The sequence below is a fragment of the Mobula birostris genome, chromosome 12 (genome assembly GCF_030028105.1).
Source record: "Mobula birostris isolate sMobBir1 chromosome 12, sMobBir1.hap1, whole genome shotgun sequence".
NCBI classification, from domain to species: domain Eukaryota; kingdom Metazoa; phylum Chordata; class Chondrichthyes; order Myliobatiformes; family Myliobatidae; genus Mobula; species Mobula birostris.
Genome location: NC_092381.1, coordinates 65698662 through 65715926, shown reverse-complemented (window position 1 = coordinate 65715926; position 17265 = coordinate 65698662). Strand labels below are relative to the sequence as shown.

The 17265-nt window shown below is 40.9% G+C and overlaps 1 protein-coding gene across 4 annotated transcripts in view; it reads right to left on the bottom strand.

Moving 5' to 3' along the window:
* The window catches only part of LOC140205987 (cytosolic phospholipase A2-like), a 190187-nt gene that overhangs the window by 71390 nt on the left and 101532 nt on the right, over positions 1–17265 (bottom strand). For 3 of the 4 annotated variants that reach the window (XM_072273964.1, XM_072273962.1, XM_072273963.1), the window contains 3 exons: positions 6305–6449; positions 4561–4697; positions 3487–3709 (listed from right to left, as the gene is read on the bottom strand). In XM_072273964.1, coding sequence (XP_072130065.1) covers positions 3487–3709; positions 4561–4697; positions 6305–6449 — 505 coding nt within the window. Of the gene's footprint in view, positions 1–3486; positions 3710–4560; positions 4698–6304; positions 6450–8950; positions 9166–17265 lie in introns of those variants that run through there. The other variant, XM_072273966.1, reaches the window with a different exon arrangement.

Below are 17265 nucleotides of genomic sequence, written 5' to 3'. Positions count from 1 at the left end.
GGGGACAAGAATTAAAATGGATGGCCACCGGGAAATTCTGCTTTTGGTGGATAGAACAAAGGTGGGCAGTAAAGCAGCTCCCCAATGTACAATGTAGAGGAGGCCACCCTGGGAGTATTGGATACAATAGGCAACCCCAACAGATTCACAGGTGAAGTGTTGCCTCACCTGAAAGGACTGTTTAGGGCCCTGAATGGAGGTAATGGACAGGTGTAGCACTTTGGCCACTTGTGGGGATAAGTGCCAGGAAGGAGATAAGAGGGGAGGGAGAAATGGACAAGGGAATCACGGAGGAAACGATCCCTAGTGGAAAGTAGAGTGTGAAGGGGAAGCAACACACACAAAATGCTGGAGGAACTCAGCAGGGCAGGCAGCACCTATGGAAAAAAAAAGTACAGTCAACATTTCCAGACAAGACCCTTCGACAGGACTGGAGAAAAAAAGATAAGGATTAGATTTAAAAGTTGGGGGAGGGGAGAGAGAAACACAAGGTAATAGGTGAAACCGGAAGGGGGAGGGATAAAATAAATGTCCGGGAAGTTGCAAACAACAGGAATTCTGCAGATGCTGGAAATTCAAGCAACACACATCAAAGTTGCTGGTGAACGCAGCAGGCCAGGCAGCATCTCTAGGAAGAGGTACAGTCGACGTTTCAGGCCAAGACCCTTCGTCAGGACTAACTGAAGGAAGAGTTAATAAGAGATTTGAGAGGGGGAGGGGGAGATCCAAAATGATAGGAAATGATGGGAAGTGGAATTAAAATGGTTAGCCACTGGGAGAAGACAGGAGGGGGAGGGATGGAGCCAAGAGCTGGACAGGTGATTGGCAAAAGGGATACGAGAGGATCATGGGACAGGAGGTTCGGGAAGAAAGATGGGCAAGGGGTATATTCAGAGGGACAGAGGGAGAAAAAGGAGAGTGAAAGAAAGAATATGTGTATATAAATAAATAACGGATGGGGTACGAGGGGGAGGTGGGGCATTAGCGGAAGTTGGAGAAGTCGATGCTCATGCCATCAGGTTGGATGCTACCCAGACGGAATATAAGGTGTTGTTCCTCCAACCTGAGTGTGGCTTCATCTTCACAGTAGAGGAGGCCGTGGATTGACATGTCAGAATGGGAATGGGATGTGGAATTAAAATGTGTGGCCACTGGGAGATCCTGCTTTCTCTGGCGGACAGAGCGTAGGTGTTGATTGGTGAAACAGATACAGGGCTGGAGATGGGGGGGTCTGATAGGTGGGGATAGAAGGCCATGGAAGAAAGAAAAGGGGGGGTGAGCACCAGAGGGAGGTGACGAGCAGTCAAGGAGATAAGGTGAGAGAGGGAAAAAGGGGATGGGGAATGGTGAAGAAAAGGTGGGGAAGGAAGGGCCCATTACCAGAAGTTCAAGAAATCGAAGTTCATGCCACAAGTTGGAGGCTACCCAGACAGAATACAACGTGTTGATCCTCCATCCTGAGTGTGGCCTCATCGCGACAGTAGATAGGCCATGATTTGACAAATTGGAATGGGACTGGGAAGTGGAATTAAAATGGTTAGCCACTGGGAGACCCCGCTTCTTCTGGCAGACGGAGTGTAGGTGCTCAACGACGCTGTCTCCCAATCTACGTTGGGTTTCACTGACTTACAGGAGGCCACTTTCCCATTCTGATATGTCAATCCATGGCCTCCTCTATTGCCCGCCCCCCCACCCTTTCTGTCACCATTCCCCATCCCGTTTTTCCTTCTCTCACCTTATCACCTTGCCTGTCCATCGCCTCCCTCTGGTGCTCCTCCCCCCTTTTCTTTCTTCCTTGACCTTCTATCCCCACCTATCAGACTCACCCTTCTCCAGACCTACATGTTTCATCAATCATCTTCCCAGCTATTTATTTCATCCCTCCTCCTCCCGGTTTCACTCATTACCTTGTATTTCTTTCTCCCCTCCCCCAGCTTTTAAATCTAATCCTTATCTTTTTTTCTCCAGTCCTGTCGAAGGGTCTTGTCTGGAAATGTTGACTGTACTTTTTTTTTCCATAGGTGCTGCCTGCCCTGCTGAGTTCCTCCAGCATTTTGTGTGTGTTGCTTGGATTTCCAGCATCTGCAGATTCTCTCTTGTGTACGAGGGGGATGTTTGGTGTATGGTGGTAGGACCCCTTTGGAGATGATGGACGTTGCGGACAACGATGTATTGGATGCAGAAGTTCATTGGATGGTAGGCAAGGACAAGAAAAACTATCAATGTTAAGGTGGCGGGAAAATGGGGTGAGCGTTCTTTGAAAGATATCTCTGATGTTTTGGAAAGGAAAACCTCATCCTGGGAATAGATGCAGTAGAGATGAAGGAACTGAGAAAAGGGAATAGCAATTTTACAGGAGACAGTGTGGGTAGAGATATAGTCAAGATAGCTGTGGGAATCAGTAGGTTTATCTCCAGAGACAGAGACAAGGAGATCAAGAGAGGGGAGAGGGGTGTCAGAAATGGACGAAGTAAACTTAAGGACAGGGTGGAAGTTTGAGGCAAGGTTGCTGAAATTGACGAGCTCAGCATAGGTGCATAAAGCAGCACCAATGCAGTCGTCAATGTAGTGAATGAAGAGTTGGGGAGTGTTAACAGGGAAGGCTTGAGACACAGATTGCTCTACGTTGCCAATTAAAACGTAGGTATAGCTCGAGTCCATGTGGGTGCCCATGACAACCCCTTGACTTTGGAGAAAGTGGGGGGAGTTGAAGGAGAAATTATTGATGGTGAAGTCCAGTTCTGCCAGACAGAGGAGGGGAATTGTTGTTGAGAAAGAAGCAGAGGGCTTTAAGGTCTTCTTGACGGGGGATAGACATGTATAGGGACTGTACATCCATGGTAAAAAAATTAGGCAGTCAGGGCCAGGGAACTGAAAGTTGTTGAGCAGATCAAGAGCATGTGAACTATTGAGGATGCACAAATAAACTCTTCTTGGACTTCCATCTGGATACAGGTATCATCATAACTGGTGGTTCAATGACAAACTCCACCATCTTCCTCAGAGCATATAGGTGGGAAGATTGAGAGCATATGATTGATCACTTCAAAAACTTGCAATTCCCTAGCTCTGACCACCTCATTTTCACTATGGATGTCTAACTGATAACAATCACATCTGATCATTTCATGCTACCCTCAAAATTTTCCATTAGATAGATCTGTTCTTAGACCCCTTTTAGAACAATGCCTTCAAGTTTACATTTTTTCTTTTTCCTCCAACCAAATTATAACCTTCATTATGCTGAATGATTCAGTACCTGATTTCTCAGCACTGTATTTCATCTCAGCAAGTCATGGTTCACTATGCCTCAGGTATCTCAACTTAATCATAAAACAGGTTGCGTGAACTGAAATACGCAGTAATGCAGGGAATTGAATTTACTCAAGCCTTATGGAAGACTTGTATTTGAAAATCTCTTCAGCACATCAGCCTCTTGGGCTCTGGATTCAGACATCATGAAACAAAAAAATCTTCTCAACTTACATCTGGAATCAACGTTTCACCAATGAGCATTCCAAACACATCAGTAAAAGTGACAGGCTGTCCTGAGCTCTTCTTTTTCCACAGGGCCTCAACATATCGTCTGACCTTCTGAGGAGTCAACAAGAACATTGGATTGTGGCTGACATTTTCCATCAGCTCTTTGTTGATTTCACCAGGTCCTTTTTTTGGAAAGTCCGGATGAGAATATAATGTTGACATGTACCTGATTGAAGGGGGAGATGTGGAAGACAATAATTTAAGAACTTTTTAGTACTTCCATGTTTTCCTTTTTTTGCACTGGTATTCTCTACCTGACAACCAAGCCTTTCCAAAGAAAGAAAGTTGAACACCAACACTTATTCCTCAATATCCAATAAGATGCACACAGCATGTCATGACAATTTTTGGCCTTGTGAAACTGCAGATTTTGGTATTAAACTGTGGAATTTTTAGTTGCCAAGTTAAATAATATGATTATATTTTATATCAAATCTGAAACGAGCGAAGGAGCAAAATTAAAATGCCCAATAAATATTCTGGGTTTCCAGCCATACCTAATGATAAATACTGCTCCTTAGTCACCAGTCATAAGTTGCTCTTTGGGAATACTATCAGTACTTATGACACTCTTCCAAAAGAGTAAACTGCCAAAAGCTAACATAATATTTCAAGTTCATTCACAATCTTTGTATGGTTCCATGGACAACAGTAGAACCATTTCTCTTTGCATGTGACATTGGAAGTAACTGGTATGTGTTCATCATGGTTGAATTCAACCGCAAAAACGTTACCAACATGAAAGACAGTATTATGATAAGGCATCAGTCTTATCCCTCATCTTAGCTACGGAATTAAAGCCAACAACATTGTTTTCTGTCAATGAATCCACCATGATCAGCTAACCTAGCACAGGAGTGATCAAGCTTGGATACAATTTGACCAAAATATCCTTTAAAAAAACACACACACATACACAAAGGACACTTATTTAACTGGCCATTAAGAGAGACTAAATAAATCTATCATGTTAGTTTTATTAAGGCTACCAAGAGAACGCCTCTGACTGGAACTTACCAAGTAGAACCAGAGAGTCCTGCGATGTAAGTTGCACAGTCAAAGACTCCAGATTCCACCAATGCCTTCATTACACCAGAAAACCCGACCATCGCTCTAAATCCTCCTCCAGAACCCAAAATAGCTATTGTTGGCACCTGAAAAATAACCAAGAGTTTAGCATGGTGGCCTCTTAAGCTGTGGTTCCAGCGAGGCTGCCAGTTATGAGCCGCACATAGAATGGTATATTCCTACTTTTTACCCAATGGATTGCTGACATATCTGACTTCAGTCTCCTGAGGCCTAATCACCAGTCGCGGATCATTCTACTTTACCGGATGACTGTGGCAGCCATTCCTGCAGCCGAAGTAGACTGCAGGTCACTGACCATAGGGATCAGAGAGGACGGATGTAAGGCCTGGTTTCAGTCCAGCATGATTTGGCCTAATGCTGCAGGGCACACAAACACAGCTATTTAAATAAAGATCACTTCAAGCACTTTTGGCAAATGCATTATTGTTGATTTAGCTTTACTCGAGATTTGAGCTGGACTGACAGTGAAGGACATCTGTCATGGCAAACTCAATCTGTAATGGTTCTTGTGAATGTTTCAAATATTCTGTTCCAAGTCATTGTAACTCATTTTCGGATTCTTATCACATCTGGACTATGCTGCAGTGTTGTAAAGTGGATAGGATGTACTCAACTAATGTTAGCCCAATTACTGAATTCTAATTTGCATTAAACCAGGGGTATCCACCCTGGGGTCCACGGACTCCTTGCTAACGGCATTCGTCCAATGCAGGAAAAAGGTTGGGAACCCCTGCATTAAATTATGTAACAGTTCCTGCCCGCATAATTTTAACATAACCGGTTAACCTACCCCTCCTCGACTGTACTGTGGGGCAGATAACTTAAAGACAGAAAAATACAAAGGCTATATGAAGATAATAAGAGACAGCCCTTCACGGTCCCAAGGTGGAACTAGATATCATTTAAACTGGTTAAAGATATATTGGAATCATTGCAAAAGAAAAATCATCTTAGTTTTATTCAGTAATTGAATCATGGTCACTTCACACAATTTTAACATTCTATAGGCTTATCTTTATAGGCCATTTGAACAAGGAGCAGCTGGGAAAAATATTAATACAACTTCAGGTCTGTTGGGACTGGGTTGGGGAAATGATCAAGCCAGATTATAAATGCCAAATATGGCCTTTTGTTAGAAGTCTTGCCTTGGCCTCATGAGCCAGTTGGGTCCAGCCCCAGATGTGATCACATAATTCAGCTGATACTTCAATGAAGTATTGAACCTTCAGAGGAGCTTTGAGCAATTGTTTTGGGATAATGAAACCAACTTTAACTTAATTGTATTCAATGAGATTTAAATCAAAACCAGAATTTTAATTTGCACTAAACCAGGGCCTCTTGGGAGGCCAGAAATGATCCCAGAGTTCACTTGGAAGAGCAGGGAAAATCTCCTGGTGTCACGCCTAGTATTTATCTCACAACTGACAATAAAAGAAGAGCATTTGTTCTATTATTTCAAATGCTGTTACATCACTTGCATGTCCATAGTAACAGCAGTTTAAAAAAGTAATTTCAGTTCCTGGGGTAGAAACAGGGAACAAGCTCCATTCACCATAAAGCATATTGGAACAAAAAGTTTACTAACCTCATTTCCAGTTTGATAAAACACAATAAGTGCCAAATATTAGACTTGGTCCCCTAATACAAAGTCTTCAACAAGCTGACTGTTTACCTCCCGGATTGATTGTGGTGCATTCATGGAATTCTTGGGGCCCAAGAGCTTCTTGATTCCCTCCATCACATTTTCCCTCCTCTTCTGCCTGAATGACTTCTCCTCATCACACAGTGCCATGCTAAATCGAAGATCAACTGAAGAACTAGAAGGAAATTGGGAGTGATTGCAATGAAATGTAATAGAGAATATATTACAGTGTTAGTGGGAGTTTCAGCACAACCTTTTACCATTTGGATAAAATCATAAGAATCAAACAAACTATGTTAAATTTTCACAGATGACAGATGCATTTTTCATCAATTTTTTTTAGTGAAAATAAATATACATCCTTTGGCTGCTAGGACATAGAAAAATAAGAGGTGAAGTTACTTATTTGCCTCCTCAACTGATTCTTGGTCCTGATACCATACAGTGGATTCCGGTGAATTAGGACAAATTGTGTCCTGTACATTTTGCCCCAATTAAGCACCAACTCCAATTAGTTGACATTTCATGGAAATAGTTAAAAAGGTATGAAAATACAAACTAATTTTAACTGAGTAACAAACTATGCATTTAAATGAAATATTAAACAAATTAGAACACTATGAATACTACTACAATATTAGAAAATTGCGCTTTAGTTCCTAATAGTTATTGATGAAGGAAATCATCCAGTGTACGTGGCCATGATCTTTTGATTGACTGTAAATGCAAAAAATCAGCGTACACACCTAATGCAGTCAATGGAATGCCTTCATACCATGACTTTGATGATTGCATCTTCCAAATCTTCATTTTCATTGTAACATTCAAGATGATTGTCATACCTTCAAATTCTTCATGTTCCTAACTTACTGAGTTAGTGAAATCACTAAATTTTCACTCTTAGCCATTTCTTGCATCTCCAAGCCTGAATGCTTGAATTCGCATTGAGCAAAACAATTCTGCATTCTTACAGCTTATTACTCACCAAATATCAGTGACAAAAATCAATGATTTTTGAATGCAAACACAAGCAACTGACACTATTTAAAAAGTGTTCTCTCTAAGTACAGTGTAGTGTCTAATGACCACACAAATGCAGGTGACTAATGCTAGTTAGAAACTGTTTGGCAAATTTCCTGTCCCAATTAAGTTGCATAGTGTACCAAGTAAACAAAGTGAATCCCGACTATTTTCTCGATTAGTTTTTGTTCCTTAAGAGTTGTCTAAATTAGGCAGCTACCCTGATTTACCAATGACCCAATTAACCTGAATGCAATACATTTCATTTCTCTCCCCATACCCTTTGATTTCTTTGCTGCCAAGAAATATATTTAGTGAGTTGTCTTCCACTGGTTTCTGTGAGAGTTTCACAAGTTCACCTCAATCTACATCAACAATTTTTTCCTCAACTCAGTCCTAAGTGTATCCTCACTTTGTAATCCTTTTCCTAAACCACAATGCCACCCCTGCTCCGCCAAGCCAGGGGAAACATCCTGTTGAGCCTCTAAACTTTGTTTATTAAAACCAAGTCAATCAATCTTTCCTCAAGCAATAGTTTGGCCATCCCAGGAATCAGTCTGGAGAACTGTCGATGCATTCCTTCCATGGGAAGTTTATCCTTCCCTAGCTAAGGTGACTAAAACTACCCCAGGTCTGGCCTCAGCAATGCCCTGCGTAATTACAGAAAAACAATCCTTGCTCCTGCACTCAAAACCCTTGCAATGAAGGCCATTATGTTCTCAACTGATTCTTGATGCCAAAAATGAGGAGTATTTTCAGCATTCCTGTTCTGCTGTCCTGGGGACGCATGCCAAATGCCAGCCACAGGAAGAATGAAGCAATAACCTCTGAGGCCACAGAGCTGAAAGAAAAGGTTTACTGGAAAAGAACAGAATAGGTTCTGCAAGGTGAACAAGAATAGAAAGTAGTCCAAGGGCTCAAAATAAAACAAGTAAAATTAAGATACATGCTAATAACAGTCTTGCAAATAAAATCAAGGTAGCAAAAGAGAAAGACAAAAATATTGATTAGTTAGTTTAACTCAGGGCTTTTTAAACTTTAGAGACTAAGGAAGATAATAGAAGAAAATATCTAATATCATCAACATTTATAATGAGTGTGAAGTATTGCTTCACAGGCCTGAAGAGAGCATTGTAGAACAGAGAGACCTTGGTGTACAAGGACATAATTCCCTTTAAGTGGTGACGAGGGTATTTGGCACACTTGCCCTAATCATTAAGGGCACTGACGAGAAGAGTTGGGGAGGCACATTACAACTGTGCAAGGCATTGGTGACACCACACTTAGAGTATAGTGTTCAGTTCTGGTCACTGAGCTAAAAGACAATATTATTAAGCTGCAAAGGGTGAGGAAAAAATTAACAAGGATGTTACTAGAAATGGAGGGCGTGAGTTACAAAGAGAGACTAGATAGGCTGGGGCTTTTATCCCCCCAGGAATATAGAGACCTAACATGTGGGCTTTTAGAGATATACAAAATTGTGAGGGATATTGATAAGCTGAATGGTCACAGTTTTTAGTGAAATCTAAAACTTGATTTAAAGTGAGAAAGGCAAGATTTAAGGGAAGCCGAGGGGATACTTTTTCCATACAGACTGCCAGAGGAAGAATAGAGACAGATACAATTATAACATTTAAATAACATTTGAACAGATACCTGGATAGGAAGTTTTTTGAAGGATATGATCCAAATATACTATCTCAGGTAGGCAGCTTGGTAGGCATGGATGAGATCAGCCAAGGGGCCTGTATGGTAGCTGTACAACTCTATGATCATGACTCCACGTAATGGTAGTTCGTAAAGATAAACAGAAAAGACACTTTAGTGATACTCACGTTTAAACAGAAATTCTAGTCTGAAAGAACTTCAGTGTGAAGGAACTAAAAGGGCAGCAAATATTGGCTCCAATCAAAAGGAGAAGTAATAAATCCAAGGGATTTTATATCAGATAAATTCATGTTGGGATATTGGATTATTTACTTAAAAATACAATAGAAAAACACTTAAAGGGAAAAATTACTAAAGAATAACACAAGGAAAGGCTTAAAATGGAATTTAACACTTGATGAACCTCATTGAATTATTTAGACAAAGTAACAAAGAAATATTCATGCAACACTGTAGGTGTACACATAATGTCTTGGATATGGTATCTCATGGTGAAATGACTAAGATTAGAACACAAGGAATCACATAATAAGCAGCCTCCTGAGATAGGTGTTGATTTGCTTTGATAGGACATATGCCACTGCTTCAAATATAATTTAGCTATTAGCATCATCTAAAGAGGGAACCCTGTTTTCAGTTGTCGAGAAACAAAAAACTGAAGACATTGGAATCTGAAGCAAACAAGATGCTGGAGGAATTCAGGAGGACAGTCAGCATCAGCGGAGGGAAATAGTGGTAGGTCTCCAGGGCCACCAGTGACAGGTAATGTCTTAAGGACTGATGAAGAAAACGACATCTGAATGATGGCCAGACCACAATGATGCTGGATTGTTCCAGCAGTGCCTAGAGGCAGATTGGCAGGCATGACAATATCAAAAGGAGAAAATTAATAGATATATGACCGAGTATAGGATTATTTATTAAAGTCAAACGACAGAAATCAGAAATTTATTGAAGTTCTGACATATGAGAACTGCTCCAGGGTTCGGATCTGAGGACTCAGTTTTAGTTCGGAATGTTGCTGTTCGCTTCAATTGTTTGCATGATTTGTGTTTTTGTTTCATTCTCTTGTGAATTGAATGCTGGTCTTTTATTTTTATTTTTTATTCTTTTTATCTATTTAATTGGCTTATTTCAGGTTTCTTGCTTTGTGGCTTCCTGTGAGCAAACAAATCTTAAGGTTGTATAATTTATACATTCTTTGACAATAAATTAATCTTGAATCTTGTATGATCTGAGAATAACAGGCAATACGTGTTTGGATGATATACTCTGACGTCAGTGGAAGGACGTTTACCCAACCTTGAGCCAAACCAATAAAAAAATGTATTCAAAGTTTCCCAGCACAGATAATTTGGCTCAGGAAACTTTGAAAACATTCCTATTAAAATAATCTTATGACATTTAACAAACCTTTAATACCAATATACTGCAAACAGCAAAGGTTAGTAAAATTGGAATCTGCTTCTAAAAGCAGATACACTATGAGAATAAGAAAGTAATTTCAGTTTGGAGGATCAGCACTTCAATTCAAAGAGGCAATGTGAATGAATCAGGCAGCTTGTCACCAGATTTGCTTTGTAACTAGGGAGTTGCCATGTTTGCTGTCAGTGAGCTTAGACAGACTTTGGAACGTGAACAACTTAGAATATGCTATGTTTTTTTTTAAAAAAACATATTACAAGCTTCTACAGGAGATTTGACTGTATCTCAGGAACAACATTGTTATGTCCTCTGTAAAGACAACATAAATCGGCAGTCAGATGAAGGTCCTTTACCTACATTTAATTTCCCTGGTGTAGTTCCAATTCCACATGCTTTTGGTACTGTCAGGGAAATGGAGTGCATGCAGCTCTTAAAGACAGCCAGACCGGGAAAAAAAAAATTCCCTGGATCTGAAAGATTTTGTCATGGTATGGAGCGCAGAAATTACAATACTGTTTCTTTGAGCATAAGCAGATAGAACACAGAAATCTACAGCACATTACAGGCTCTGTGGCCCACAATATTGTGCCAACCATGTTATCTACTCTAGAAACTGCCTGGAATTTCCCTCCCTCAGACCCTCTATTTTTTTAAGCTCCATGTACTGATCTAAGAGTCTCTTAAAAGACCCTATTGTATCCACCTCTACCAATTTGCTGGCAGTGCATTCCACATACCCACCACTCTCTGTCTGAAAAACTTACTTCTGACATCTCCCTTGTGCCTACTTCCAAGCATCTTAAAACTATACCCCCTTGTGTTAGCCTTTTCAGCCCTAGGAAAAAGCCTCTGGCTATAAGATCAATGCCTCTCTTCATCTTATATGCCTCTATCAGATCCTCTGTTGCTCCAACGAGAAAAAGCCAAGTTCACTCAACCTATTCTCATAAGGCATGCTCTCCAATCCAGGCAACGTCCTTGTAAATCTCCTCTGCACTCTCTCTATAGTATCCACATCCTTTCTGTAAGTGAGGACCAGAACTGAACACAGTACTCCAAGTGGAGTCTAACTAAGGTCATGTATAGCTGTAACATTACCTTGATTGATCCACAATCAAGAGATGGCAAAATATCAATTGTAATGTTTTTGTTACATTTAATGATCCAGTGTAAATTCAACCTGGCTCTAGCTGTGTTTCACCCTTCTGCCAATCCTGTAGTTGGCATACTGTGAAATCCTGCGGGGAAAATTGAATCTTTTGTTCTGGGAGCAACTGTTAATTGATGGTTAGTAGTCACTCACTGAACAATGGTGTGAAGAATGAAACCCAATAACAGAGACGGAGGGGTCAACAGAGCAATAAGGCAAAGAATCGTCTAATGTTTGTCAAGATAAAAAGCCAGAGATCTGAATTTTAGGTTAGGCAGAGAACAGAATATAGAGAAGAAAAAACAAACACTCTCTTGTAATACTGTTTCCCAAGCAGTGACTTGTAATTCAGTAGGAAATTTGTCTTCCACAGTGTAGAATGATGCAAAATATCTATTCATGTCATCTACCATTTCCTTAACCCCTATTACTACCTCTGATATCTACTGATGGTCTGATATCTACTCTCACCTCTCTTCTACACTTATGCATCTGAAGAAACTTTTGGTATCTTCTTTAATATTATTGGCTAGCTTACTTTTGTATTCCATCTTTACCTTCTTAATGACTTTTTTTGGTTGCCTTCTGTTGGTTTTTAAAAGTTTCCCACTAATTTTTGATCTATTATATGCCCCCTCTTTGGCTTTTATGTTGGCTTTGACTTCTCATTATCCACGGTTCTATCATCTTTCCTTTAGAATATTTCTTCCTCTTTGGGATGTATATATCCTGTGCCTTCCGAATTACTTCCAGAAATTCCAGCTGTTGCTGCTCTGCTGTTATCCATGTCAATGTTCTTTTCCAATCAATTCTGGCCAACTCCTCTCTCATGCCTTTGTAATTCCCTTTACTCCACTGTAATACTGATACAGCCGACTTTAGCTTCTCCTTCTCAAATTTCAGGTCAGGGTGAATTCAATCAGATTATGATGACTTCCCAAAGGGTTCTTTTACCTTAAGCTCCCTAAACAATTCTGGTTCTTTGCACAACACCCAGTCCAGAATAACTGATCCCCTAGTGGGCTCAACCACAAGCTGCTCTAAAAAGCCATCTTGTAGGTGCTCTAGAAATTCTCCCTCCTGTAATCCAGCACCAACATGATTTTCCCAATCTATCTGCACATTGAAGTTCCCCATGACTATTGTAACATTGCCCTTTTGGCATGCACTTTCTATCTCCAATTGTAACTTGTAGGCCAATCCTTATTGCTTTTGCTCCTGTGTCATTTCTCAGAAGGCTGGATTTTTCTACTGAGGCTTAGACACAAACTCCGTCCTCTCCTTATGGACCAGCAAGTTCATTCCCTACCCACAATGCTCACCCACAGCAACCCCCGCCCCCCCCCCATGACCTTGACCACATCACCTTCAATACCCTGGCATGTCTTAGCATATAATCAGTTCTCATTCCAAAGACCTTTATCAGCCTCCTGGAGTTTCAATCAGCAATCCCTGCTCCTCCTCTTCACCCCAACTGTTGTGACCACTTATCTTTTCACCAGTAACCCCAGGTCCTGTCTCACTGTCCCTGTAGGAGGAGAAATTTATCGTCCAAAAATGTATACTGTAATGCCTATGAATCACATTGACATTGCCTTTAGCACTGCCCTATATTAAAGAGTCAATAGGTCCCTCAAGTTACTCTATTTCTACAATATTTTAAACAGCATTCTCCAATATCCAGGACCACATTTTAACATTTTGAACTATCTTTTGTATTTTAATGCATTTTTGCACCTTTTTGTTTCATGTTTTCTATCTGGAATATCACACCTTATTCTCTCTTCTCAGAGACACTCCCATCTTCCTTCTCCATTTGACCCTGAATTTCAATTTCACTTTGCAATGCCTTTTCCTCTGCCTCATTGCCACTTCTTCCATATGCTGTTCTTGGTCCCTCTCTGATATCTTTCCACATTCCTTTTGCCACTCATTTTTCCCCGATTTCCTTCATGACGTCTCCCATCCCCTCCATATCAGTAGTTTTAAGAGTACAACACAGCTCCTCTGTCCACACTGTCGTGTCAACATTTTAACCTACTCCAATATCAATATAATCCTCTTCCATGTAGCCCTCCAATTTTCTTTCTTCCATGTGAGTCTCGTAAATGTCGCTAATGTACCTGCCTCTACCACCATCTCCAGCAGTGTGTTCCATGCACTTAACACTCCGTTTAAAAAAACAACCTCTGATAACCTCCTATACTTTCTTCAAATTGCCTTAAAAACGTCTTCTCATATTTGCCATTGCTGCCTTGGGTAAACGACATTAGCTGTCCACTCTATCCATGCCTTTTACCATCTTATACACCTCCAATCTTTCTTCACTTCAAGGGGAAAAGTCCTAGCTTGTTCAATCTTTCCTCATAAGACTCATTCTGCAACCGAGACAGTATCCTGGTAAATCTTATCTATGCTCTCCCTAAAGCTTCCACATTTTTCCTAAAATAAGGTGACCAAAGCTGAACACAGTACTCCAAATGGCATCTTACAAGAGTTATAAGGAGCTGCAAAATTACCTCGCGATTTGGAATTCAATCCCCCAGCAAAGGAAGACCAACCCAACACATGCCTTTTCAACTACCTTATCAACTTGCATAGCAACTTTGAGTGATCTGTGGATGTGGACTTCAAAATCCCTCTGTTCTTCCACATTGTTAAGGATTCTACTGTTAATCCTGTACTCTCCCTTCGTTTAACCTTCCAAAGTGTATCATTCACAGCATTTAATTCCATCTGCCACTTCTCAACCTGGCTCATCATCTTGCCAATGTCCCGTTGTAACCTATGGCAACCTTCTGCAGTATCTACAACACAAACTTACTAACCAACCCTTCCACTTCCTCATCCAAGTCATTTATAAAAGTCACAAAATTATCCAGAATTATCCCTGCAGAACACCACTAGTGACTGACCTCCAGGCAGAATACACTCCATCTACTACCACCCACCATCTTCTACAGGCAATCTAATTCCCAATCCACAGAGTCAAGTTTCCATGGATCCCATGCCTCCTGATTTTCTGAATGAGCCTACCACAGGGAACCTTGTCAAATGCTTTACTAAAACCCATATACACCACATCCACAGCTCTAGCTTCATTATTTTGTTTTGGACTTCCTTGTAGTCAATCCAGCTTGTAAAACACCATCTGCCCCTCACAAGACAATGATGACTATCACAAATCAGACTACGCTTCTCCAAGTGCTCATAAATCCTGTATCTAAGGATCCTCTCCGATAGTTTGCCTACCACTGATGTAAGAATAACTGGTTTATAATTCCCAGGATTATCTCTATTACATTTCTTGAACAAAGGAATAACATTGGCCACCCTCTAATCTTCTGGTACTAGTCCTGTGGTGAGTGGGGACACAAAGATCATCACCAACAGCAATGCAATCTCTTCCCTTACTTCTAGTAGTAAGCTGGAGTATATCCCATCTGGCCCAGGGACATATCTATCGTAATGTTTTTTAAAAGTTCCAACACTGCCCCTTTCTAAACTTCGACATGTTCCAGCACATTAGCTTGTTCTAATCACCATTGTCAAGGTCTCTCTCACTGGTGAATACTGAAGCATAGTACAGTGGATTCCAGTTAACTGGGCCATCTGTTAATCAGGACAGCCTCTTACTTGGGACACTATGCCCCTTAAATGGGACAGGAGACTGTTGCTGAACTGTTTCTAACTAGAGTCAGTCACACGCAATGTGTGACCATTAGACACTACACCACATTTAGAGTGAATAGATTTTAAAATAGCATCATTTGTATGTGTGTTCAAAAAACGGATTTTTTTCACTCATAGTTGGCAAGAACAAAATGCAGTAAGACAATTCAGAATTGTTTGCTTACTGTGTTTTCAAGTATTAAGGCTTGGAGATGCCAGAAATGGCCAGCTGTGAAAATTAAATGATTTAATGACTTCAAAAAGTTAGGAACTATGAAGAATTTTAAGGTATCGGCAATCATCTAGAATGTTCCAATCAGTTCCTGTGGATTGGAGGGTGGCTAATGTTGTCCCACTTTTCAAGAAAGGAGGGCGAGAGAAAACAGGGAATTATAGACGGGTTAGCCTGACGTCAGTGGTGGGAAAGATGCTGGAGTCAATTATAAAAGATGAAATTACGACACATTTGGATGGCAGTAACAGGATAGGTCTGAGTAAGCATGGACTTACAAAGGGGAAATCATGCTTGACTAATCTTCTGGAATGTTTTGAGGATGTAACTATGAAAATGGACAAGGGAGAGCCAGTGGATGTAGTGTACCTGGACTTTCAGAAAGCCTTTGATAAAGTTCCACATAGGAGATTAGTGGGCAAAATTAGGGTACATGGTATTGGGGGCAGAGTACTGACATGGATTGAAAATTGGTTGGCTGACAGAAAACAAAGAGTAGCGATTAACGGCTCCCTTTCGGAATGGCAGGCCGTGACCAGTGGGGTACCAAAGGGTTCAGTGCTGGGACTGCAGCTGTTTACAATATACATTAGTGATTTAGATGAAGGGATTAAAAGTAACATTAGCAAATTTGCAGATGACACAAAGCTGGGTGGCAATGTGAAATGTGAGGAGGATGTTATGAGAATGCAGGGTGGCTTGGACAGGCTGGGTAAAGTGGGCAGATGCATGGGAGATGCAGTTTAATGTGGGTAAATGTGAGGTTATCCACTTTGGTGGTAAGAATAGGAAGGCAGATTATTATCTAAATGGAGTCAAGTTAGGAAAAGGGAAGTACAACGAGATCTAGGTGTTCTTGTACATCAGTCACTGAAAGCAAGCATGTAGGTACAGCAGGCAGTGAAGAAAGCTAATGGCATGCTGGCCTTCATAACAAGGGTAATTGAGTATAGGAGCAAAGAGGTCCTTCTGCAGCTGTACAGGGCCCTGGTGAGACCACACCTGGAATATTGTGTGCAGTTTTGGTCTCCAAATTTGAGGAAGGACATTCTTGCTATTGAGGGAGTGTAGCGTAGGTTCACAAGGTTAATTCCGGGGATAGCGGGACTGTCATATGTTGAAAGATTGGAGTGACTGGGCTTGTATACACTGGAATTTAGAAAGATGAGAGGGGATCTGATTGAAACATATAAGATTATTAAGGGATTGGACACGCTGGAGGCAGGAAGCATGTTCCCGCTGATGGGTGAGTCCAGAACCAGAGGCCACAGCTTAAGAATAAGGGGTAGGCCATTTAGAACGAAGTTGAGGAAAAACTTTTTCACCCAGAGAGTGGTGGATATGTGGAATGCTCTGCCCCAGAAGGCAGTGGAGGCCAAGTCTCTGGATGTTTTCAAGAAAGAGATGGATAGAGCTCTTAAAGATAGCAGAATCAAAGGTTATGGGGATTCAGCAGGAACTGGATACTGATTGTGGATGATCAGCCATGATCACAGTGAATGGTGGTTCTGGCTTGAAGGGCTGAATGGCTTGCTCCTGCACCTATTGTCTATGTTACAATGAAAATGAAGATTCAGAGCTTGCAATCATCGACAGCCTTGTATAAAGGCAGTCCATTATTTGCGCCAGATGCCTGCACTGATTTTGTTCATTTACAGTCAATAAAAAGAACATGGAAGCATACACTGGGTGAATTCCTCCGTTTATAAATATTTGGAACTAATACAGTTTTATAGTACTGTAGTAGCATTGGTAGTGTTCTAATTTGTTCTGCATTTCAATCAAATACATCATTTGTTACTCAGTTAAACGGCAGCTTGTCTT